This window comes from Dipodomys merriami, unplaced genomic scaffold, assembly GCF_024711535.1.
Source record: "Dipodomys merriami isolate MVZ:Mamm:240054 unplaced genomic scaffold, mDipMer1.0.p SCAF_21, whole genome shotgun sequence".
NCBI lineage: Eukaryota > Metazoa > Chordata > Mammalia > Rodentia > Heteromyidae > Dipodomys > Dipodomys merriami.
This window is the reverse complement of record NW_027203493.1, coordinates 7,759,994-7,786,159: the sequence shown is the minus strand read 5'-3', so window position 1 is coordinate 7,786,159 and position 26,166 is coordinate 7,759,994. Positions and strand designations below refer to the sequence as shown.

At 43.9% G+C, this 26,166-nt stretch overlaps 1 protein-coding gene across 7 annotated transcripts; it reads right to left on the bottom strand.

The window, feature by feature from the left end:
* Positions 1–9,121: 9,121 nt before the first annotated feature.
* Harbi1 (harbinger transposase derived 1) lies at positions 9,122–26,111 on the bottom strand. 7 transcript variants are annotated; one of them, XM_070032452.1, is made up of 3 exons: positions 26,039–26,111; positions 23,891–24,706; positions 9,122–11,412 (listed from the first exon to the last, which is right to left on the bottom strand). In XM_070032452.1, exons 2-3 carry the CDS (start codon positions 24,558–24,560, stop codon positions 11,033–11,035), a joined length of 1,050 nt encoding a protein of 349 aa, XP_069888553.1. In that variant the 5' UTR covers positions 24,561–24,706; positions 26,039–26,111; the 3' UTR covers positions 9,122–11,032. The 7 variants fall into 7 exon arrangements, with proteins under 7 accessions (XP_069888553.1, XP_069888551.1, XP_069888549.1 ...); XM_070032450.1 differs by lacking the exon at positions 26,039–26,111 and adding an exon at positions 25,928–25,995; XM_070032448.1 differs by lacking the exon at positions 26,039–26,111 and adding an exon at positions 25,933–25,993.
* Between the last annotated feature and the right edge of the window lie 55 nt (positions 26,112–26,166).

Sequence of the window (26,166 nt, the reverse complement as noted above, 5' to 3'; positions counted from 1 at the left end):
ATAGAGCATATTCACAATTAATTTTCACTTTTTCAAAATGTCCTCATTCAAGCCAAATACTGGTGGCTCATTTCTGTAATCCTAGCTACTCTAGAGATTGCGATCTAAGGATTTAGGTTCAAAGCCAGCTAGGAGGGACAAATCTGTGAGACTTTTTCTCCAATTAGCCAGCAAAAAAGCCAGAATTGGAGGTGTATCTTAAAGTGGTAGAACTCCCATCTTGAACAAAGAAATGCAAAGCCCCGAGGTCAAGTCTCAATACTACCACACACATGCAAACAAATGTCCTCTCCAGCTGTGGTATAGCTTATTAGTAGAACACATCTCTGGTATGTGTGAGTCCCAAGTTTGATCCCCAGCACTGTAAATAAATAAATCTTTAAGTCTGTGAAAATATTTAGGATATGTGTGTTTTTGTATTTACATGGATATAGACATATGTGTATGTGCATGTACACATATATGTGATAGAAGATCAACACCCATAATATGCTATTTATGTGAATAAAAAGCTGGACTTTGCCGGGCGCTGGTGGCTCACGCCTGTAATCCTAACTACTCAGGAGGCTGAGATCTGAGGATCACGGTTCAAAGCCAGCCCAGGCAGGAGAGACCATGAGACTCCTATCTCCAATAAACCACCAGAAAACTGGAAGTGGCACTGTAGCTCAAGTGGTAGAGCGCTCACCTTGAGCTGAAGAGCTGAGGGACAGCGCCCAGGCCCAGAGTTCAAGCCCCATGGCTGACAAAAAAAAAAAAAAAAAAAAAAGCTGGACTTTTACTTTCTTCAGTTATTTTAGGGGGTTTTAAATTAATATATAAGCCATGCACAGATGATTCATGCCTATAATCCTAGCTACTCAGGAGTCTGAGATCTGAGGATCAAGGTTTGTAGCCAGCCTGCACAAACAAGTGACATCTAAAGTTAGCCAGCAAAAAAAAAAACAAAAACCAGAACTAGAGGTATGGCTCAAGTGATAGAGTGCTAGCCATGAGATAAAAAGCAGAGAGAGAACAGAAGGCCCTAAAGTCAAGCTCTAGAACCAGCATACACAACACACACACATTGTAACAACATTTATGAATGGGTGTTTGTTTGTGCTGGTACTGGGGCTTCAACTCAGGGTCTGCAGGTAACCTAGGCTTTTTTGCTCAAGGCTAAAAAAACTTTTCTGGTGGTTAATTGAAGGTAAGAATCTCAGGGGCGTGGAGCCACCTGCAGTCCTAGCTACTCAGGAGGCTGAGAACTTATCTCCAATTAATCACAGAAAAATCTAGAAGTGGCACTGTAGTTCAAGTGGTAGAGTGCTAGCCTGGAGTAAAAGGAGCTCAGGTGCAGCACCCAGGCCCAGAATTCAAGCCCCAGAACTAGAAAAATTTAAAAAAAAAAAAAATCTCATGGACTGGGCTGGCTTCAAACCTAGATCCTCAGTGCTCACTTGGAACTGTATGAAGATTATTAGCATGGCCCCTGCATAAGGATCACATGCAAATTCCATGAATGTCATGTCCATGCAGCATTCCATACTTTTTTTTATTGTGAAAATACCTTGCAGAGGGGTTACAATTACTTGAGCAAGGTAATGAGTACCTTTCTTTTTTTTTTTTTTTTTTTGGGTCCGGTCATGGGGCCTGAACTCTGGGCCTGGGCGCTGTCCCTCAGCTCTTCAGCTCAAGGCTAGCGCTCTACCACTTGAGCCACAGCGCCACTTCCAGCTTTTTTCTTTTTGCTTATGTGGTGCTGAGGAATCGAACCCAGGGCCTCAGGCATGCAAGGCAAGTGCTCTACCACTGAGCCACCTTCCCAGCCCCATGAGTACCTTTCTTATCAAGCATTGTTGCCTCCTTTGTTTTCCCTTCCCACCTTTCCCTCCCTCCCCCCACTGCCAAAGTTGTAAAGTTCCTTTGTCGAAGTCATGTCTTATACATCTCATTGTTGTAATAGGTCCACCTGTATCCCTATTTAAGCAATTTTTTTCCCTTCCCCCAATTTTTTTTCTTTCTTTCTTTTTTTTTTGGTGGGTTGTGGGGCCTGAACTCTGGGCCTGGGCGCTGTCCTACAACAATTCAGCTCAAGGCTAGAGCTCTACACTTGAGCCATAGCACCACTTCCGGCTTTTTTCTGCTTATGTGGTGCTGAGGAATCGAACCCAGGGCCTCATGCATACAAGGCACGTACCACTGAGCCACCTTCCCAGCCGCATTTCATACTTTTTAATGTGCTTGTAATTCTTGTTTAAAAAAAAAAAATAAAGGGCTGGGAAGGTGGCTCAGTGGTGGAGTACTTGCCTTGAGCTGAAGAGCTGAGGGACAACGCCCAGGTCCAGACTTCAGGCCCCACGACCGGACCCCCCCCCAAAAAAAAAAAAAAAACTCGATCCTCAGATCTTAGCCTCCTCAAGTTGCTAGTATCAAAGGCATGAGCCACCTTTAAAGACTTAATTAAAGCAGTGTAATTTTGTAACATTTCTTTTTTTTTTTTTTTTGTCGGTTGTGGGGCCTGAACTCTGGGCCTGGGCCCTGTCCCTCAGCTCTTCAACTCAAGGCTAGTGCTCTACCACTTGAGCCACAGCGCCACTTCCGGCTTTTTTCTTTTTGCTTATGTGGTGCTGAGGAATAGAACCCAAGGCCTCATGCATGCAAGGCAAGCACTCTACCACTGAGCCACCTTCCCAGCCCCTTTTGTAACATTTCTTTTAAAAGTTTTACTAGTTACATTTCAGGTTGGTTTTGGTTTTGATTTTTTTTTTGGGGGGGGGGGTCGGTCGTTTTTTGGTCGGTCATGGGCTTGAACTCTGGGCCTGGGCGCTGTCCTTCAGCTCAAGGCGAGTGCTCTACCGCTTGAGCCACAGAGCCACTTCCTGTTTTCAAGTTGTTTTATTGGAGATAAGAGTGTCACAGACTTTTCTGCCCGGGCTGGCTTTGAACAGTGATCCTAAGATTTCAGCCTCCTGAGTATGTAAGATTTATAGACATGAGCCACCGGCTCCCGTTTCGGTTTTGATTTTTGAGACAGGATCTCTATGTACATACACCAAGCTGAACTTGAATTTTGCCACCTTCCTGCCTCCACCTCCCAATATCTGGAATTGTGGCATGTGCCACCATGGTTGACTAATAGTTGTTTCTAACAATTATACAGTATTCCATTGTTGAATCTGTGTATTGCTTCTAAATATTTTCTGATTAAATAGATACTTCTACTCTTGGGAAAAGGCCATTATAACCTTGTTTTTATGAGTTTTAATGCACATAAGCAAACAAAAATCTCTGAAGCTAGACACTTGTGGCTTATGCCTATAATCCTAACTACTCAGGAACTGAGATCTGAAGCTCATGGTTCAAAGCCAACATGTGGAAGAAAAGTCTGTGAGAAAGTAGGTACTAGTGGTTCATGCATGTAGTCCTTTCTACTGAAAGGCTGAGATCTGAGGATCACAGTTAGAAACCAACCTGGGTCATAAAGTTTGTGAGACTCTTTATCTCCAGTTAACCACCAGAAAACCAGAAAGTAGAGCTGTGTTATAGCACTACTCTTGAAAACAGGGACATGACCTGAGTTCTTTGACCCTATGCCAAAGAATGGAAAGAAGGAAGGAAGGTAGAAAGGAAGGAAGGGAGGGAGGGAGGGAGGGAGAAGGAGGAGAGGGAAGAAAATAGAAAGGAAGTGAGTAAGACACTCTCTCCTTTTAACTCGAAGCAGAAGTATGGTTCAGGTGGTAGAGTGACAGCCTTGAGTAAAAAGCCAAGTGAGAGCACAAGGCCCTGAGTTCAAGCTCCCATCTCAGCACATACACAGAAAAAAATTATCTGAAAAAAGATGCAGGTTCATTTGTCTTTCACAGAGAAGAAATCCAGAGACCTGCAGCCTATAGTTAGGAGTGGTTGTGCCAAGCCAAGTTTCCTTGGTCTTATGCTTTGTTATTTATTTATTTAGTTAGTTGGTTGTGGGGGTTGAACTTTTGACTGGGCACTGTCCCTGAGCTCTTCAGCTAAAGGCAAGTGCTCTACCACTTGAGCCACAGCGCCACTTCTGGTTAATTTCATGAATTTTTCTGCCCATGCTGGCTTTGAACCTTAATCCTCAGGTCTTAGCCTCCTGAGTAGCTAAAATTACAGACATGAGCCTTGGGCACCAAGCCCTGCTTTGTTATCTTTGAAAAGTGACTTTCACTATAGATCCAAGATGGCTGCTGAAGACCCAGCTATCAAGTCCATAGTGTAACCAGGCAAAGCTTCAAAAAAAGGTATGTCTCCTATTCATAAGGACATAGCACAGGACTTGTATTCTAGTGGCTAGAATTTTGTAAAATAGCCACACCTAATTGCAAGAGAAGCTGGGAATTAGTCTTTATTCTGGGTAGACCATGAACTTTCTAAAAATCAGGGACAAAAAGATAGTAGATAACAGGGCTGGGAAGGTGGCTCAGTGGTAGAGCGCTTGCCTTGCATGCCAGAGGCCCTTGGTTCGATTCCTCAGCACCATATAAGCAAAAAGAAAAAAGCCGGAAGTGGCACTGTGGCTCAAGTGGTAGAGCGCTAGCCTTGAGCTGAAGAGCTGAGGGACAGTGCCCAGGCCCAGAGTTCAGGCCCCACGACCGGACCCAAAAAAAAAAAAAAAAGATAGTAGATAACAACCAAATAAGCAGGTTCCCACATTCCTGGATTTCCTTAAGGCCATCTATAAGGTCCGCTCCTGGATGGCTAGCAGACTCCACCCTCCTTGCAGCAAAGTCTCCACCCAGTACCTGCATTACCTAGGCAACTGGGACACCTGGAAGAGGTCACATCTGCATTCGCTGAGGTCACATCTAGATTCGATGTGGCCACACCTTTCTCCGCCCATACCCTAGATAAGGGCTAGCCCGGGCCCAAACTCTCTCTGTTCGTTTCTAGCTCTCTGCTCTCTCACTGCTCTATTCTAGCTCTCTCTGTTACTTATCTCCTCTCTAGCTCTCTCTGTTCTTTTCTTGCTCTCCCTGCTCTCTCTCTCTTTTCTAGCTCTTTCCTCTCTCTATCCCAGCCGCGTGGAGTGCCAACCTTGCCTGGTCCCAGCAGGTCTACTGAATAAACCTACCCCTTACCTGAATACCACGTGAGTGCTGGTGCTGTTCTTACTCGGCTACCTCATTTTAAAAACCTAACACCATCTCCTTCTTTTTTTTGGAGGTTTGTAAAGCACAAGATCCAGATTGTTAGCCTCCATTCAAATTTGGTTTAAATTATACATTTTGAAACCTAAAAGGAAAAAAAAAAGCTAAACATAAAGCTATAAGAAAATGTCAGGGGGTGGGAAGGTGGCTCAGTGGTAGAGCGCTTGCCTTGCATGCATGAGGCCCTGGGTTCGATTCCTCAGCACCACATAAGCAGAAAAAAAAGCCAGAAGTGGCACTGTGGCTCAAGTGGTAGAGCACTAGCCTTGAGCTGAAGAGCTGAGGGACAGTACCCAAGTCCAGAGTTCAGGACCCACAACTGGACCCAAAAAAGAAAATGTTAGTGCTTTTTAGAAATCGGGCTAGACTTAGAAAAGGTGGCTTATGGGCTGGGATAAAGTACTTGCTTGATTTGATCCACGGCACCAGAAAACAAAGGGGAGAGAGAGGATTATTCTACCATCAGAGCTGCATCTCTGCAGATCAATTTCCTTTAGTGAATTTTTTTTGGGGGGGTCCGGTTGTGGGGCCTGAACTCTGGGCCTGGGTGCTGTCCCTCAGCTCTTCAGCTCAAGGCTAGTGCTCTAGCACTTGAGCCACAGCACCACTTCCAGCTTTTTTCTTTTTGCTGAGAATGTGGTGCTGAGGAATCGAACCCAGGGCCTCATACATGCAAGGCATACACTCTAATGCTGAGCTATCTTCCCAGCCCCGTGAATTCTTTTCTAACACTGGATTTAAGCTGGGTGCTAGTGGCTCACACCTGTAATCCTAGTGTAGTAGGAGAACCCCTACTCAAGCAGGCAAGCCCACCTAGTTGTCCTGAGTGACAGACCCCACCACAACAAAGTTGTTAACAAAGAAGCAACTTTATTGAGAAGGTTGTTATACTGACTGGTCAGGGGCACAGCACAGGATCAGGAGCTGATATGACGACCCCGAGCGGTGAGCGTCCCCCATTCTTTGTTTTTTAAAGGCAAAATCCAGGAGGTCAAACCTGGTCACCTGTGTGCAGGTGACCTATGGGATCGTAACACACACAAAGGATTGTACAGTCATACCAGACCACACACAGGTGGCCAATGAGGTTACAGTTTTTAATGGCTGTTTAAACCAGCCTATCACCTTGGTTTAAAAGATCTACCTTTTGGTGGGCAAAAGGTGGAGCTTACCGTAAGCTTGTGCAAAAGGCAGGGTTTACCGTAAACTAGTGGTGTCACCTGATTACAACCTATCTGTTTTTATGGGTCAATCTTTTTTTTTTTTTCTTTTTTTTGGGGGTCTGGTCGTGGGGCCTGAACTCTGAGCTTGGGCGCTGTCCCTCAGCTCTTCAGCTCAAGGCTAGCGCTATACCACTTGAGTCACAGCGCCACTTCCGGGTTTTTTCTTTTTGCTTATGTGTTGCTGAGGAATCGAACCCAGGGCCTCAGGCATGCAAGGCAAGCACTCTACCACTGAGCCACCTTCCCAGCCCCTTATGGGTCAATCTTTAACTCAACAATTAAGGGTGGGTTACATTGTTACGTTGTTTAGGGGAGGGGGACCAGATGCCTTTTTTTTTTTTTTTTAAATTCTGGGAACTAGGCCCATCAAGTCTAAAAACCCTAAAACAAAGGCAAAGCTCAAAATGGAATCATACAAGCTTGGGCTCCATCTCAGGGTCCACTCCACTAGCTACCTCAGAGGCTGAGATTGAGGATCTCAAGTCAAGCCAGTCTGGGCAGGAAAGTCTGTAAGACTTGTCTCTAATTAACCACCAAAAAGCCAGAAGTGGAGCTGCGGCTCAAGTGGTAGAATTCTAGTCTTGAACTAAAAAGCTCCGGGACAGCACAGGCCCTGAGTTCAAGTCCAAGACAGTCACAAGAAGCCGGGCACTGGTGGCTCACGCCTGTAATCCTAGCTACTCAGGAGGCTGAGATCTGAGGATCGCGGTTCAAAGCCAGCCCGGGCAGGAGAGACTGTGAGACTCCTATCTCCAATAAACCACCAGAAAACCGGAAGTGGCGCTGTAGCTCAAGTGGTAGAGTGCTCGCTTTGAGCTGAAGAGCTGAGGGACAGCGCTCAGGCCCAGCGTTCAAGCCCCACGACCGACAAAAAAAAAAAAAAGACAGTCACAAGAAAAAGAGAAAGGAAGAGGAGGAGGGGGAAGAGGAGGAGGAGGGAGAAGAAGGGAGGGAGGGAGGGAGGGAGGGAGGGAGGGAGGAAGAGGAGGAAGTATGATTCCCCTGAAGCAGGATAATCAATTATCCCAGCTTTCTTGGGACAGAGGGGTTTTCTAGGACACAGGATTTATAGTGCTGAAATTGTGACAACCCTGGGCAAACCAGGACAGTTGGTCACTCTAAGAATGGATCTTTCCACTGTCAATCATGAGGAAAGAATTTGGAAAGACTAAACAAGGAATTGGAGGATGTTGATTCTCTAAAAAGAATTGGGACATGTTAATCTTGAGTCTGTTTTCTTTCATGCCCACAATTTATAAATTATTGGTGGGATGCAGAGAGCGAAATGGGGCCTGAGGACATGTGCACACACAATGGTAAGACCTTTCAATTTCTTATTTTCTTGTATTTCTCATAATCTCTCCAGTGTTTTCAGAATGCTTAAGGTAGGGATAGCTCAGGGATAGAGCATATGCTTAGAATATACAAGGTACTTGGCTCAACCTTCAATTCCACAGATCACGGTCTATTATCTATCTAGTTTCTTTTTTCTTGTAGGTTATGGGGCTTGAACTCTGTGTTTGGGTGCTGTCCCTCAGCTCTACAGCTAAAGGCCTGCACTCTACCACTTGAGCCACAGTGCCGCTTCTGGTTTTCTGGTGGTTTATTGGAGATAAGAGTCTCACAGATTTTCCTGCCCTGGGCTGGCTTTGAACATGATCCTCAGATCTCAGCTTCCTGAGTAGCTAGGATTACAGGCCTAAGCCACCAGTGCCTGGCTCTAGTTTCTATTTTACTTCATACTCACCACTTATATCTCTTCATCAGCACCTCATTGAGTATCTTACCCTGGCCCAAGTAGCTTAAACCTGTAAACCCAACTACTCCAGAGGCTGAGATCTGAGGATCAAGGTTCAAAACAAGCCAGGGCAGAAAAGTCTGTGAGAGAATTATGGAGGTTTGGCTTAAGTGGTAGGGTGCCATCTTTGAGTGGAAAAAAAAAAAAAAAACAAGTGAAAGTGTAAGGCCAAGTTCAAGCCCTATCAGTATTGACACCGAGAAAGAGGTAGGGGATAAAGTAAGGTACCTATGACTTAATTAATGCCTGTAACCATAGTTAATAGGGAAATAGAAATCAGGAAGACCATAGTTGAAGACCAGCAAGAATGAAAAGTTCGTAAGAACTCTCCTCAACAGAAAAAGCTGCACTTGTCACTCCAGAAGTATAAATGTAAAGTTCATGGTCCAGGTTGGCCCAGAGAGATCCTGTCTTGAACATAACAAGAGGGGAGAAGCTGAGGGCTAGGAAAAACAATAATGGGAGAGGAAAAAAATACTGGAGGCATAGCTCAAGAAGTTGAATTCCAGGGCTGAGAAGGTGGCTCTGTTGTAGAGTACTTGCCTTGCATGCATAAGGCCCTGGGTTCGATTCCTCAGCACCACATAAGCAGAAAACGTTGGAAGTGGCACGGTGGCTCAAGTGGTAAAGTGCTTGCCTTGAGCTGAAGAGCTGAGGAACAGTGCCCAGGCCGAGTTCAAGCCCAGGACTGGCCACAAAAAGAAAAGTTGAATTCCAGCATAGCAAGCACAAAGCCCTGAGTTCAACCCCCGGCCTCCCAAAAAAATAAAAATAAAGGAAAAGAAAGTCTGAGTTGAATATCATAGTACATTGTTTGTAATCTCAGCATCCAGGACGTTGAGGCAGATCATGAGTCTCAGGTCAGCCTGGCTATATGCCTCATGAAAGAGACAAAAGCAAGTTTGGTACACAAGTTGAGGTATTGCTCAGTGATAGAGTACTGCATAGTATGTGCTAGAACCCTAGTTTTATTCTCTGCATCACAAAAAAAAACAAAACATTTATACCAAGAAAAATAATGTAGCAGGATACCCTTATTCCTATTGTCTACTCACAACTCAATGGCATTTCCATATGAAGTATAACCTCCTGCCCAATGGACCGAACTCTTCGTACAGAGTAAGGAAGTGATGAAAAACAGCATTCACAGTGGAAATAAACATTATCCATAATTATTCATAATTGTTTTTAATATTGAGGATGAGTCACATCCAATTTATTCCCACAGTTCTATTATCAGCTGTGTATTACTGATGAGAATCACCAGACTGGCACTGCAAAATATATGTAGGAAAACATCCAAGAGGACAATGCAGAGGTATCACATGGTGAGTGGCTGAGAAACTGGGAACAAGACAATCCTCAGAAAAATCACCTTTTTTGTCCCTGCAAAGGCACTAATGTGTGAACTCGATTCACACTTTTATTATTCCAATCAGGTTATTTTTAGATCAGAATAATTTTAGAATAAGACTTGTTAAGGGATTATTTATTTCCTAGGAAGTTCTTTCACATTGCATATGTAATTCTAGAATCTCCATCCAAATATATTCCTTTTACCTCTCCTTCTGAATACTTTCTCATGTTATTCTCAAAATTCTATATAAAGAATTTCAAAACAGAAATGACCACAGGCTGAGCACGAGTAGCTCATGCCTATAACCCTAGCTATTCAAGAGGCTGAGATCAGAGGATCATGGTTCAAAGTGAGCCGGGGCAGGAAAGTCCATGAGACTCTTTTTTTTTATGGTTGGTCAGAGGGCTTGAACTCTGGTCCTGGGCGCTGTCCCTCAGCTCTTCAGCTTAAGGCAAGAGCTCTACCACTTGAGCCACAGCACCACTTCCAGTTGAGTAGTTTATTGGAGATAAGAGTCTCACAGACTTTTCCTGCCCAAGCTGGCTGTGAACTGTGAACCTCAAATCTCAGCCTCCTAGTAGGATTACAGGTGTGAGCTTTCGGCACCTGGCTTCAGGAGACTCTTATCTCCAATTAATCAGCAGAAAATCAGAAATAGTGCTGTGGCTCAAGTGATAGATCATGTCTCTTGAGCTGAAGAGCTCAAGGACAGCACCCAGGCCCAGAGTTTAAGCCCCAGAACAAACAAAAGAAGAAACAAAGAAATGTGGTCCTTTTGGCTCTATGCTAGCCTAGAAAGAAAAATTTTCTTGACTCCTCTAAAACAACCAGCAAAAAGTAAGGCTTGTAGGCATGGTGGCAAGTGGCAAAGTCCTGAGTTGAAATGCCAATAGCATGATTTAGTTAAATCTGACCTCTCTAAACCTGCATCAATCTCCTTTGCCTATCAAACTGGCATGGTTGTTAGTCTTGTAAGTGTACTATTGCTATTTTATCTATATTTGAATTCTGTTCTCATTTATTTTAGAAAACCTTTTCCCAAATAAACTCCCTCTTCACATCTGCCCATATAAAGGCAGCAAAATACAAAACTAAAAGTCATTTGGGACAAACAAATATTGTTTTCATTTGAAATCTCTGGATAACTGAAACTAAAAAAAGTATTTTGGCTCTGTGCTGCTTCCTCCTTCACTATGTCTTTAGAAGCACAATAAAAAATTGCAGCCTGTGAGCTCACAAATGAGTAATGCACACACAACCTGAAGTTTGTCAGATAACAGGGAGCCCCTGTCTTTGCTTTGATTTAGTTGACAAATTTGCAAATGAACCAAGATAAATCTGGCACAGCATCAACTCTTCTAGAACACAGATTAAGTATCAATTCATGACAAGTATGTACATTCAATAATGCTGGATGATAGAACTGTGTCAAGTGTGGTGAGGAGGGAGAAAGGCTGTCACAATTTCTTCCAGAAAGTCTCTCTCTTCCCCACATTTCACATTAGCTAAAATGAGCAAGCATCAGCTCCTGACGGATGCGGTCAGCCTCTAAGTCCAGAGACTCCATGTGCTCATAGTCTTCCTCAGGGGGCTGTTCAACGGGTCCTGACACTGGAGAGGACCAAACATCCATCCCATGCTCCAAGGAGATGTTGTGGAGGACACAACAAGCCAAGATGATGTGGCTGGACTTCTCTGGTGAATACTGGAGTGCCCCCTTGGATCCATCCAGGCAGCGGAAACGGGAACAGAGGGCTCGGAAAGTCTTCTCAATCACACTGTGAGTTGCAGAATGAGCCCTATTATAGCGATATTCCACAGGAGTTTCAGGAATGTGAAGTGGGGTCATGAGCCAGGTGCGGAGGAAGAAAGAGCTATCACCTGTATGGAAGGCCCAAAGAAATCATACATGATTATAAATGCATTACAAACAAGAAGTAAAGCTCAGAAACACACTGAGAATTGACATGAAAACACTACAGCTTCTGGGACCAAAGCAAATAAAAAAAACAAAAGGGAAGTGGTACATGTCATGAGCATGGAACATATATATATATGTATTTTTTAGTTGTGGGGCTTGAACTCAGGGCTGGGCACTGTCCTTGAGCTTTGTTTAACACCTTCAGCCACAGCTCCACTTCTGGTTTTCTGGTGGTTAATTAGGTATATGAGTCTCACGGACTTTTTCCAGCCTGGGCTGGCTTCAAACTGCTATCCTCAGATCTCAGACTCCTGAGTAGCTAGGATCATAGGTGTGAGCCACTGGCATCCAGCTGAAACATATCTTTATTTTTGGCAGAACTGGGAGTTGAACTCATAGCCTCACACTTGCTAGACAAGTGTTCTTACTGTTAAGCCCAAAAGAGACTGTGGGAATGTTCAAGTTAGACCACTGCCTAGCAAGTACAAGTTCCCAAGTTCCAACTCCAGGACTGATAAGAGGGAGAGGGAGGGTGGGAAAGAGAGAAATAAGCTGATAACTAATCTAAAAGAATGTTAGAAGAAGGTAGAGGCAATTCTTAATCTTTTTTCTTTTTTTCTTTTGGCTATTGCTGGCTTTTGGTAATGCTAGAACACAAACTCGGGCTTTTATGGATGCTAAGTACCCACTCTATCTCTGAATTACAACTCTAGCTCCTTTGTCAAATAAAACACATTTCTTTTTACTTTTTATTCTTTTTTTGGCTAGCCATGGAGCTAGAACTCTGAGCCTGGGTGCTGTCCCTGAGTTTTTCAGCTCAAGACTAGCACGTGAGCCACAGCACCACTTCCAGCTTTTTCTGTTTATGTGATACTGAGGAATTGAATCCAGGGCATGCTAAACCAAGCACTGAGCCACATTCCCAGTCCTCAAAGACATTTCTTTCTTTCTTTCTTTCTTTCTTTCTTTCTTCCTTCCTTCCTTTCTTTCTTTCTTTGTTGGTCGTGGGCCTTGAACTCTGGGCCTGGATGCTTGTCCCTCAGCTCTTTAGCTCAAGGTTTGAGCCACAGTGCCACTTCTGGTTTTCTGGTGGTTTATTGGAGATAAGAGTCTCATGGACTTTCCTGCTCAGGCTGGCTTTGAACCATGATCCTCAGATCTCAGTCTTCTAAGTAGCTAGGATTACAGGGGTAAGCTACTGGCTCCTGGCTCAAAGACATTTCTTTTCTTTTTTTTTTGCTAGTCATGGTGCCTGAACTCTGGGCCTGGGCACTGTCCCTCAGCTCTTCAGCTCAAGGCTAGTGCTCTACCACTTGAGCCACAGCACCACTTCCAGCTTTTTCTGCTTATGTGGTGCTGAGGAATCAAACCCAGGGCCTCATGCATGCAAGGCAAGCACTCTATCCACTGAGCCACCTTCCCAGCCCCTCAAAGTTATTTCATAATAAAAGGCTGGTAGGCTTCACTCAAGTGGTACAGTGCCAACAGAGCAAGCAAGATGAGTAAGGGTAAGGCCCTGAGATCAAGCCTCCATTTTGAAATAAATGAATAAATGGCTTAATGAAAATGATCAAGTAGCATATAAATCTACAAAATCTCTAAAAAGCCAAAGTATAAGAGATAAAGAATTTTACCGATCTATAAACATTTGTAAGGGAAATTTCTAACTTTAAACTTTCAGGTCTACAGGCACTATGTACAGATTTGAGAGTATTACATGGGACAATAATAATTTGCTATAGGACCATGTTTTTATAAGAAAGGGACTGATAGAATCTTTGTTAAAGAGAACATGAGTATCTTTGTATTACAAAAAGTAATAATAAGAAGGAAATGAAATTAGAACTCAGTTAAAATAATATAATACATATAAAGTATTCCTCTTTTTTTTTTTTTTGTCAGTCGTGGGGCTTGAACTCTGGGCCTGGGCGCTGTCCCTCAGCTCTTCAGCTCAAGGCGAGAGCTCTACCACTTGAGCTACAGCGCCACTTCCGGTTTTCTGGTGGTTTATTGGAGATAGGAGTCTCATGGTCTCTCCTGCCCGGGCTGGCTTTGAACGGTGATCCTCAGATCTCAGCCTCCTGAGTAGCTAGGATTACAGGCTTGAGCCACCAACGCCCGGCCTATTCCTCTTTTTTTTAAGTTGTGGGTTTTGAACTCGGGTCCTGTACACTGTCCCTGAGCCCAAGGGTAGCACTCTACCACTTTAAGCCACAGATCCACTTCTGACATTCTGGTGGTTACTTGAAGATAAGAGTGGGATCTTCAGATCCCAGACTCCTGGGCAGGACCCACCAGCGTCTAGTGCCCAGCAAGACATTTCTTTTTCTCTCTTTCTTCCTTTCTTTCTTTCTCTCTTTTTTTCTCTCTCTCCCTCTCTCTTTGGTCATGGGGCTTGAACTCTGGGCCTGGGCGCTGTCCCTCAGCTCTTTATCTCAAAGCTAGAGCTCTACCACATGGGTGACAGTGCCACTTCCGTTTTTCTGGTGGTTTATTGGAGATAAGAGTTTCATGGCCGGGGCTGGGAAGGTGGCTCAGTGTAGAGCGCTTGCCTTGCATGCATGAGGTCCTGGGTTCAATTCCTCAGCACCACATAAGAAAAAAGAAAAAAGCTGGAAATAGCACTGTGGCTCAAGTGGTAGAGCGCTAGCCTTGAGCTGAAGAGTTTAGGAACAGCGGCCAAGCCCAGAGTTCAAGTCCCATGACCGACAAACAAACAAAACCCAAAACAAAGGAAACTGGGATGCAATGTCCTAACACAATAGCACAATGTTTCTATAATGTGTAATTGTCCTTACTCACTATGTTTGGCAGATGAAGTAAGTCTTACACAGAGGTACAACCTCTTACAATCTAAGATCGAATATCATTGACCTGGAATAGCATTAGACATAATCGCTATGATGCTGATCTACCATCAAGTCCTTTCTTTTAGCAGCTTACATTTCCTTCCCTTTCTGCCTCACTCCCTCTTGCTCACTCTCTCCCCCTCCTCCTCTCTCTCACACCAGAATAATACCCTTTATTGCCTTTGTTGCTCTTTCTCTATTCCCCCACTTCTAGGAGCTTACATTTCTTGTTGTTGTTGTTGTTGTTTTATTGTGAAAAAACTGTACAGAGGGGTTAAAATTACGTGGGCAAAGTAATGAGTACATTTCTTATAAAGCATTGTTGCCTCCTCCTTTGTTTCCCCTTCCTATCCCTTCCCCCTCCCCACCCAGGAGCTTACGTTTCTAAGACTGGATTAACTGCAAATAATAACTAACAATTCTCACAAATTTTTCAAATTTTATCTTTAGCTAAATTTTGCCATTTTAATATGACCTCTTTTAATTAAATTTGCGCTTACTAAATACTAAAGCTAAGAAACTGATATAAATAATAAAAATAATATTTATGATTCATTGAACACCTAATACAGTAGGTATTGTGCTAGGCACTTTCTAAATTATCTCTTAAGGTTTGTGGTGGTAAGTGGGGCAGCAATGGGGCAGCCAAGACAGGATGATTGCAAGTTCAAGATCAGCGTGGGTGACAAAGTAAAACCTGTCTTTAAAAAAATAAATAAGGGCCTGGAAATGTGGCTCAGTGGTAGAGTGCTTGCCTCGCATGCATGAGGCCCTGGTTTTGATTCCTTAGCACCACTTAAGCAGAAAGAGCCAGAAGTGGCCCTGTGGCTCAAGAGGTAGAGCACTGGAGAGCTGAGGGACAACCCCCAGGCCCAGAGTTAAAGCCCCACAACTGACAAAAATAAATAAATACTAAAATCCGGGCTGGGAATATGGCTTAGTGGTAAGAGTGCTTTCCTAGCATGCATGAAGCCCTGGGTTCAATTCCTCAGTACCACATAAACAGAATAAACAGAAATGACGTTGTGGCTCAAGTTGTAGAGCACTAGCCTGGAACAAAAGAAGCTCAGAACAATGCCCAGGCCCTGAGTTCAAGATCCAGGACTGGCCAAAAAAAAAAAAAATCTATGTTTTTGTTTTCTTGCCAGCCTAGGGGCTTGAACTCAGGGCCTGGGCACTGTTTTTTTGCTCAAGGCTAGCACTCTCCAGCTTTTTCTGTTTATGTGGTACTGAGGAATGGAACCCAGGGCTTCATGCATGCTGGGCAAGCACTCTATCACTAAGCCACATTCCTAGCCCTGTAATTATATTTTATTTTAACATCAGTAACATTAGTAAATGAATCATCAGCAAAAAAATAAAAATATATACAATATATAATTTGTTGTCATTATTATCATCCTTGATGCTGTTCTTATCCAAACCCAACTCTTTCTTTTTTTTGGGGGGGGGGTCTGGTCGTGGGGCTTGAACTCTGTGCCTGGGCACTGTCCCTCAGCTCTTCAGCTCAAGGCTAGCGTTCTACCACTTGAGCCATAGCACCACTTCCGGCTTTTTTCTTTTTGCTTATGTGGTACTGAGGAATCGAACCCAGGGCCTCATGCATGCAAGGCAAGCGCTCTACCACTGAGCCACTTTCCCAGCCCCCAAACCCAACTCTTTCAAGTGACACACTGAATGTATTTTTACAAATGAGAAGATCAGAACCCACCTTTGATAATGTGAGTCAATGTCAGAATCATTAAAATAATAGTTAATGATATAAAAGGAAATAAAGACAATTGCCTAGAATGAATGTATAGAACAGAGATGCTAAGTGATGTCTGTTAAATTTCTCTAAGTTTGAGCCTTAATATGGGGAGATATATGGTACAAGTGACTTAGTGTAGACCTTTTGCAAAATGTTCCATAGTCATTAACTGCTTATAATCCAAACACCACTGGAAAACAGACACTCAGGAGGGGATAAGGATCAGAACTGCTAAACAGATTAAATTTACTGCTTATGTGATCAGTCATCCACAAGACATTCTGACAGATCTTGCTCAAAGCTGCTTAACAGGACTAGGCCAGGAGCTGAAGAAATAAGAACTCAGGCTAACCTGTCTGAAGAAGCAGGCATTTTTAGAGGAGAGAAATTTAGGTATACACCCTGAAAGGATAGATCAGAAGGAGGACAGGAAGTGATAACACTAGTTTACAATATATTACAGAAACAAAGGGAGATCAAAGCTAGCTCAACATTTGAGAACTCTAGATATATTAAACAACTCTGATAGCATTATGATATAATCGCTATCTAATGTCTCTCTCACTAAAACATCTAACAGCTTGTCATTCCTCATAATTCTGCCAATCTTCCTCTAATTATCCTATAGTATACCCATCCTCTAGAGACTAGTGATTTCAAATCATTTAAGACATTTATTAATAATGGATGTCTACATTCTTTCCTTTAAAATTCGCATTCCTGAGGCTTGAAGTAGGGGTTAGTACCATTTTAAATAAATCCCTTAGATATTTTAGATTTTTTTTTTTGGCCAGTCGTGGGGCTTGAACTCTGGGCTTGGGCACTGTCCCTCAGCTCTTCAGCTCAAGGCAAGCGCTCTACCATTGAGCCACACACAGTACCACTTCCGTTTTTTTTCTAATGGTTTATTGGAGATAAGAATCTCATGGACTTTCCTGCCCAGGCTGGCTTTGAACCCCTATTCTCAGATCTCAGCCTCCTGAGTAGCTAGGATTACAGGCTCGAGCTACCAGCAGCCAGCTGATCTTTTTTTTTTTTTTTGTAGTGCTAGAAATCAAAATAGTGGGCTGGGAAGGTGGCTCAGTGGTAGAGTGCTTGCCTTGCATGCAAGAGGCCCTAGGTTCGATTCCTCAGCACCACATAAACAAAAAGAAAAAAGCCGGAAGTGGCGCTGTGGCTCAAGTGGTAGAGCGCTAGCCTTGAGCTGAAGAGCTGAGGGACAGCGCCCAGACCCAGAGTTCAGGCCCCACAACCGGACCCCCCCCCCCAAAAAAAAGAAATCAAAATAGTTACATCCTCAGTACAGATGATGATTATTATTTATTTATTTTTGCCAGTCCTAGGGCTTGAACTGAGGGCCTGAGCACTTACTCTCAGCTTCTTTTTGCTCAAACTAATACTCTACCATTTGAGCCACAGCACCACTTCTGGCTTTTTCTGTTTATGTGGTGCTAAGAATTGAACCCAGGGCTTTGTGCATGCTACACAAGCACTCTACCACTGAGCCACATTCCCAACCCCCATGATTCTTTTTTTTTTTTTTTTTGGTTGGTTGTGGGCTTGAACTCTGGGCTTGGGTGCTATCCCTCAGCTCTTCACCTCAAGGCTAGTGCTCTACCACTTGAGCCACAGCACACATCCATTTCTCTGAGTGGTTTATCAGAGATAAGAGTCTCACAGACTTTCTCACAGATGAATATTTTCAGCAAAAAAACAAAACAAAACAAAACCTGAGGACTGGGAAGGTGGCTCAGTGGTAGAGTACTTGCTTTACATGCATGAGGCCCTGGGCTTGATTCCTTAGCACCATGTAAGCATAAAAAAAAGCCAGAAGTGGCGCTGTGGTTCAAGTGGTAGAGTGCTAGCCTTGAGCTGAAAAGCTGAGGGACAGGGCCCAGGCCCAGAGTTCAGGCCCTACAACTGGACCCAAAAACAACAACAACTGTGAAACAGGGCTGGGAATATGGATTGTGGTAAAGTGTTTGCCTAGCAAGCATGAAGCTCTGAGTTCCATTCCTCAGTTCCACAAAAACAAAGCTGGAAGTGGTGCTGTGACTCAAGTGGTAGAGTGCCAGCCTTGCACAAAAGAAGCTCAGGAACAGTGCTCAGGCCCTGAGTTCAAGACCCAGGACTGGCCAAAAAGAAAAAAAAAAGTCCATAAAAAACATTTGTGAGGGCTGGGAAGGTGGTTCAGTGGTAGAGCGCTTGCCTTGCATGCATGAGGCCTTGGGTTCGATTCCTCAGCACCACATAAGCAAAAAGCAAAAAGCCGGAAGTGGCGCTGTGGCTCAAGTGGTAGAACACTAGCCTTGAGCTGAAGAGCTGAGGGACAGCGCCCAGGCCCAGAGTTCAGGCCCCACAACTGGACCCCCCCCCCAAAAAAAAAAGATACATTTGTGAAACACAATGCTAATTAGAAATCCTCAAACTAGTTTTCCTATTTAAAGCATAGGGAGACTTTCTAAGGAGTCTAAAATTAGGGGTATCAATTTCTTTTTTTTTTTTTGTCAATTTGCATGACCACACTTTCCTAGCTTTCTTATTGGCCTGGTATGGCTTAGTAAACATCTGTCAACTGTTCCAATGGCTACCTCTCCTTTTCTGTAGAGAAGATCAGAAAAATATAAAAAGTTATGTTTTTACTTATTTTATATCCTCTTTCCCCTTTTCTAATTTTAATGTGCTGATCCTAAGGCTTGAACTCAAGGCCTCCTGATCTTGATCAGGTCTTCTACCACTTGAGCCATGCCTACAGTTGATTTTCTTTTTGTGGGGAGGCTGAGGGTTGAACCTAGTGACCTCCTACATACTAAGCAGATATTTTACCATGAATCTACATCCATGCATACCCCTTATTTTCAACTATGGCCTATAAATGATGTAAAAAGCTATTTTACAGAGCTCAAAGTATAGCTGTGTGGTAGGCTGTTTAGTTAGCATGCCTTAACTCTAGATTTCCCAAACACTACAAACAAAAATAAACTATTAAAGCTGTAATTCCACCTAAATCTGGGGGTCTTAAGTTGTGAAGGAAAAGCCCCTCACATGACCTTAAAGGCCTTATAAAAGGAAGAATTAGGGCTGGGAAGATGGTTCAGTGGTAGAGTGCTTGCCTTGCATGCATGAGGCCCTGGGTTCAATTCCTCAGCATCACATAAGCAGAAAAAGTGGGAAGTGGTACTGTGGCTCAAGTGGTAGAGCGCTAGCATTCAGCAAAAGATGCTCAGGAACAGTGCCCAGGCCCTGAGTTCAAACCCTAACACTGGCAAAAAAAAAAAAATTGGAGCTGAGGCATGGCTCAAGTGATTAAAAAAGTACCTGTGTGGTAAGTATGAGGTCCTGCGTTCAAACCTCAATATTGAAAAACAAAAATGAATTGCTAAATGATAATCTGGTTTTTAAAAGTACTAAAAGCAATTACAACCTGAAAGCACCCATCCCAGAAGACCACACTGACACAGTCACATCCAGCAGAAGGAGTTTATTGTCAGCAAGGGCTGACAAGGTCACTTCTCTCATGGAGTGGGAGAAATGGCTCCTATCTTTGTTTAGGGTGTGTGTGTGTGTGTGTGTGTGTGTGTGTGTGTGTGTGTGTGTGTGTGTGTGTGTGTGTGTGTGTGTGTGTGTGTGTGTGTGTGTGTGTGTGTGTGTGTGTGTGTGTGTGTGTGTGTGTGTGTGTGTGTGTGTGTGTGTTCACATATATCTATATATTCATATATACATACATATATGTATATAACCTAGAGGAGCTAAGGAGGGAATTCATGTGGGACTTGGGAGCAGAGGAATTCATTATGGTGGGCTAAGATTGATGGCAGCTGCCTGAATAGGCGATAAGGGGGTCTGCTGTTACCATTCATGGCTGACAAATGGAACGTAACTTCGAGGTGAGAGGGAAGGTGCTGATCATCAACTACCTGCTCCAAAGGGACCCCTTGTCAGCCAATGTGGAGAAAGGAGTATGTCAGGCTAACACAACCTCTTTGTACAACTATTTAATAATAAAATTTAAAACTTCTTTTAAAGTACTAAAAAAGCTAAGTATGATATGCACATAAATCTTTGATTGGGGAAGTTGAAGCAGTAGGATTATAAACTCAAGGGGTCCGGACAAAAGGACAAGACTCCATCTCAAAAAGAAAAATGACAGTGAGAAAAACTGTTTTTCCATCAACATATATTGCTTAAAAATTCCTGCTTTGGCCTAGTGTTTTGTCTCTTGTTGAGGAAAAGAGGAAATGCCTTGGGATAAGAAAGGATTTGTAGGGCTGGGAAGGTGGCTCAGTGGTAGAGTGCTTGCCTTGCATGCAAGAGGCCCTGGGTTCAATTCCTCAGCACCACATAAGCAGAAAAAGCCAGAAGTGGCACTGTGGCTCAAGTGGTAGAGTGCTAGCCTTGAGCTGAAGAGCTGAGGGACAGCACCCAGGCCCAGAGCTCAGGCCCCATGACTGGCAAAAAAAAAAAAAAAAAAAGAAAGGATTTGTAAAATGTAGGGTTTTGTCTTAAACTGGTTTCTTGTCAAGATGGAATTATGACACATGCTAGACAGTTCAAGAAAAAACAGAGGGTGTGGGTATATTTTGAGATTACTTGTGAACTGCTAATCTTCTTTCAAAAATCGCCTTACATAAATACTAGCCAGTCTCCAGCAGATTGTGAACCTGAGCTTCACCAATCTGAGCAAAGGGGCAGGGCTTGCTGTGTGAGGGATAAATACTAGGGCAGACTGCCAGTTAAGTGTGCTTGCTTGCCTGGGCACTGTCCCTCAGCTCTTCAGCTCAAGGCTAGCATTCTACCACTTGAACCACAAGGCCACTTCTGGCCTTTTCTGCTTATGTGGTGCTGAGGAATAGAATCAGGGCTTTATGCATGCAAGGCAAGCACTCTACCACTGAGCCACCTTTCCAGCCCGCTTGCCAGATTTTTGGCTGATGGCCTACCCTTCTGTTTTTTCTTTTCTTTCTTTTTTTTATTTTTTTTTTTTTGCCAGTGGTGGGGCCTGGGCACTGTCCCTCAGCTCTTCAGCTCAAGGCTAGCACTCTACCACTGGAGCCACAGCGCCACTTCTGGCTTTTTCTGCTTATGTGGTGCTGAGGAATCGAACCCAGGACCTCATGCATGCAAGGCAAGCACTCTACCACTGAGCCACTTTTCCAGCCCCCTGGCCTACCCTTCTGCAGAAGTAAATTTTGCCTTGCTGAGACAATTCTTTATAAAGAGAAATGAATTTGAAAATATTCAAAAAAAAAAAAAGAAAATATTCAGTTCCTGTTTCACTTTTATTAAAATACTAATATTAGTATTTACCTTTATTTTTTATTTGTTTGTGGGGTGGATGTGGCCCAGGCAGGTGTTAAATTTGCTGGTTCATGTTATCCTCCCAAGTCAGCTTCCAAACAGCTTGGAAGTATAGGCATGTACCACCACACTCCAACTAGAACTCAAGTTTTTTTTTTTTTTTTTTTGTCGGTCGTGGGGCTTGAACTCTGGGCCTGGGCGTTGTCCCTTAGCTCTTCAGCTCAAGGCGAGCGCTCTACCACTTGAGCTACAGCGCCACTTCCGGTTTTCTGGTGGTTTTATTGGAGATAGGAGTCTCACGGTCTCTCCTGCCCGGGCTGGCTCTGAACCGCGATCCTCAGATCTCAGCCTCCTGAGTAGCTAGGATTACAGGCGTGAGCCACCAGCGCCCGGCTAGGACTCAAGTTTTAAGAATGCAAGTCTGACTTTATAGTTTGGGTCTCAAAGTGAAAGATTCATAAGGAATCTGCCTGAAAGCAAACAATTCCCACAGCTGTTAAAAGAAACAGCTTGAAGCTGGGCACAGGTGGCTCACGTCTGTAATCCTAGCTACTCAGGAGGCTGAAATCTGAGGATCACGGTTCAAAGCAAGCCAGCCTGGTCAGGAAAGTCCATGAGACTCTTATCTCCAATAAACCATTAGAAAAAAAAAAAAAACAGAAATGGTGCTGTGGCTCAAGTGGTAGAGCACTAGCCTTGAGCTGAAGAGCTGAGGGACAGTGCCCAAGCCCAGAGTTCAAGTCCCATGATCAACTACCCCCTAAAAAAAGAAGAAAAAAAAAAAGAAACAGCTTGAGAAGACTCTTACAAAATGCATACTTTGCCTTCACCTCTTCATGTGAGTTGTTTGAAAATGGAATTTGCAGGCTCACTTTATTTCTTTTTTGCTTCCTTCCATTTCTTCTCTCTCTTGTGTTCAAGTAATCCTCTTGTCTGAGTAGCTAGGACTATAAACACATGCCACCATGCCCAGATCTTAATGAATCTTATGTCCTTTGTATACAAGATAACCTTGTCCTGTTGCTCACACACAGAAAGGCTTACTTTGTTATTTTTCTGTTGGTTGTGGGGCTTGAACTTAGGGCCAGGGTGCTGTCCATGAGCTCTTTACTCAAGGCTAGCACGCTACCATTTTGAGCCATAGCACCATTTCCAGTGTTCTGGTGGTTAATTGAGGATAACTTTCACAGCCTTTCGTACCTGGGCTGGCTTTGAACCACAATCTTCAGATCTCAGACCCGAGTAGAAACGCTTACTTTAAAAGACAATACGGGCTGGGAATGTAGCTTAGTGGTAGAGGACTAACATGCATGAAGCCTGTGGTTTGATTCCTTAGTGCCACATAAACAGAAAAGGTCAGAAGTGGCTCAAGTGGTAGAGTGCTAGTCTTGAGCAAAAGTTTCTAGACCCTAGGTTCAAGCCCCAGGACTGGCAAAAAAAAAAAAAAAAAGACAATACAAAATAAAAAGCCTAAGCTGTCAGGCTCAAAGATTTCATTATTGTTAGCAGTATTCCTCATATCTGTACTATCATCTAAGTTTTCATAGCCTAATATTAGATTCCTGTGCTATTCAGATCACTGTGCCAGGCTTTTCAGTGAATTTCAGGCAGCTCTCTGAACTGAGTGCCTAAATGAGAAATATAAATGCACTCTTTCATCATTTTCACATAGATAACACAGTGACAATCACCAATAGCAACAATATCATTTTTTTGCACAATATTATATAGTGAATCTTTGATACATATTACTTAATTCTCACAAAAGTAATTACTGCTGTATTATTTTCACCATTTTACAGATGATAAAAATTATGTCATAACTGCACAGATGTATTATAATTAACCAGTTCTGTACTGGTAATTAATTTGGCTGAATTACAAGCATTGTTTTTATAGGATTGCTTTTGTTCTTCATACGGTTTTTGTACTGCAAGTTCTTATAATTTTGTTTTGTTTATGAACATATACCTATAATATACACTTAGAGTGGTAGTCTTTTTAAATTTTAGTTAATTCCTTATTTAAAAAATAACACAGCATCTAATTAACAGAGCATCAAACTTGCTCTGAGGTCTCAGATTTTAAGGCTGAGGCCTCAAATTTGAGATTCTCCTGCCTCAGCTTTCCTAGTGGTAGTGTATCTACCACACCTGGCTTTAACGTTGTTTTTTTAAAAACACTTAGGGCTCAAGGGCTGGTAGTATATTCAGTAGTAGAGCTTTTGCCAGTCATGAGTAAGGCCTAGATTGGATCCTCAGCCCAGAAAACAGTAATAACAATGACAGAACAACAAAAAAAAGAAAAAGGCTCAGTTTAATACCTGAGGTCTCACAAGAAAGGACTAAGATTCAGTTCTATAGAGTCTCATATTTCATTCTACATGCATGGTTATATAATTTTGTTTTGTATTTTTTTGGAAGTAGTGGAGTTCGAACTCAGGGCCTCTAATTTACTACATTACTGGGCCATACCTCTCTGGACCTCTATTACAAAATTTTTCAATGGCTACAAATATAAGATTAACACCTGCAAACTTACCAAGAAGCCAACTATCTTTGTGCATCCCAGCTTCAAATTGACTACTCAGAGAAGACTGTTGCAGCACAGCATAGTCCTGGAGGCTGCCTGGCCAGTTTGTCTCCACAGTCATTAGTGCTCCTCTGATGTCACACACCAGCAGGCAGTTTAAAGAATGCAGACCTTTGCGGTTCACATAGGACAGATCTTCAGAATTTGGTGCCTTGATTGCCACATGGATACAGTCGACCACCCCTATCACCCCTGGCATCCCTGCCAATCCATAGAATTCATCCTTCAGAGCCTGAATGGAAGCTTCATCAGCTGGAAAGTGAATGAACTGTGAGGCCCTTTCCACAAGTGCTTCCGTGACATTGGCAACGCAACGACTCATAGAAGCTTGACTGATTCCAATAGCATCTCCCATCCGAGTCTGGAAGGAACCTGTAGTATAAAAGCCCAATGCTGCAAGGATCTGTGTCTCTGGGCTAATAGCCCTGGATCGTTGAGTAGGTCGAGAAAGACTTGCTCCCAGGAGCTCCACCAAGTAATAAATGAACTGCCGTGGAAACCCATACATGGACATCAAGTATTCATCACTCACATCATCTAGCTTAAAACGGTCCAAGGTCCGGTGACCTCGACCATACAGCAAGAGATCACAGTCTAGCACTGTGATTGGTATAGCCATAGTAAATGTGAATGTAGTCTCTTTATGTGGTACTTTTTGTGAGCTCTTCCCAGTGAAGACGTTGGTACAAGAAAAGTATTTAAGGAAGTGTCTGAATTCAACAATAAACCATCAGTTAAATGGCTCTGGCATTTATAATCTTCTCTCTGTAAAGGTTTAAAAAAAATTAGAAACCTACCAAAGACATTAAACTGCCTTAAAGGCTACAACAGTGCCGCAAATCTATTTTGCTCAGTTAAAATATTTTGTACCAGGGCTGGAAAGGCGGCTCAGTGGCAGAGCGCTTGCCTTGCATGCATGAGGCCCTGGGTTCGATTCCCCCGCACCATATAAGCAAAAAGAAAAAATGCTGGAAGTGGCGCTGTGGCTCAAGTGGTAGCCTTGAGCTGAAGAACTGAGGGACAGCACCAAGGCCCAGAGTTCAGGCCCCACAACCGGACCCCCCTAAAAAAAATATTTTGTACCAGTACCTATAAGTATAACCCAAAGCTGCAAGACAAAGTTGATTGACTTTAAAAGATGTGTATGGGGGGGAAGGGGTGATGATCAAAATGCATTGTGGTAGGGATCACACCTATAATCCTACCTACTTAGAAGACTGAGATCTGTCACTTGAGCCTCAGCTCTACTTCTGGCTTTTTCCTGGTTAACTGGAGTCTCAGGGTATCGGGTGACTATGACTCATGCCTGTAATCCTAGTTATTCAGGAGGCTGAGAGCTGAGGATTGCAGTTAAAAGCCAGCGAGGGCAGGAAAGTCCATGAGACTCTCCAATATTAACCACCAGAAAACCGGAAGTGGCGCTGTGGCTCACATGGTAGAGTGCTTGCCTTGAGCTGAAGGGCGGATGGACAGCATCCAGGCCCAGAGTTCAAGTCCATGACCGACCAAAAAAAAAAAAAAATGCTGGTCACTGGTAGGTAACTCACGTCTGTAGCCCAAGCTATTCAGGAGGCTGATACATGAGGATCACGGTTCGAAGCCAGACCAGGCAATAAAGTCTGTGAGCCTTTCATCTCCAGTTAAACGCCCCCCTCCCTTCCACAAGCCGGAAGTGGAGCTGTGGCTCAATTGAGAGGGCCCAGGCCCTCAGATCAAGCCCCAGAACCAACACCAACAAAGACAAAAGTCATGGCATGGCCCAGCCTGGGGACGCTTGTCCCTCACCCCAAGAAATCCTAGTTCAAAGTAAGGAAGACCAGCACGTGAAAAGGAAGGGGTGAGAGCCACGTCTGGGAAGCGCCGCCTTCCCTCTTAAACCTAGACACCGAGGTGTGACCGCGCCGGCCACGCAAAGTCTGCGGAGGCTGGCCGGTCACCCACTTCTCCGCGGCTGCCAAGTTACCAACCCGCCCTCCACCCACCTACCCTACCCCGACCGGCCCTCCTCCGGAACCGGCTGCAGCACCGGGCCGCCACGACGCGCAACAGCAGCTCCGCCCCCGGCGCGTCGGCGCCCGCCCCACGCCGCGTCCTCACCATCCGCGGCCGCCGCAGCCCGCGCTTCGGCCGCCGCACATTCGACACGCAGCCCCACCGCTCTCGCTCTCTCAGAAACCTGTCCTTGCGCCTTTCTTTCTCCCTGAAAGGCTTGGAGAAAAATTACA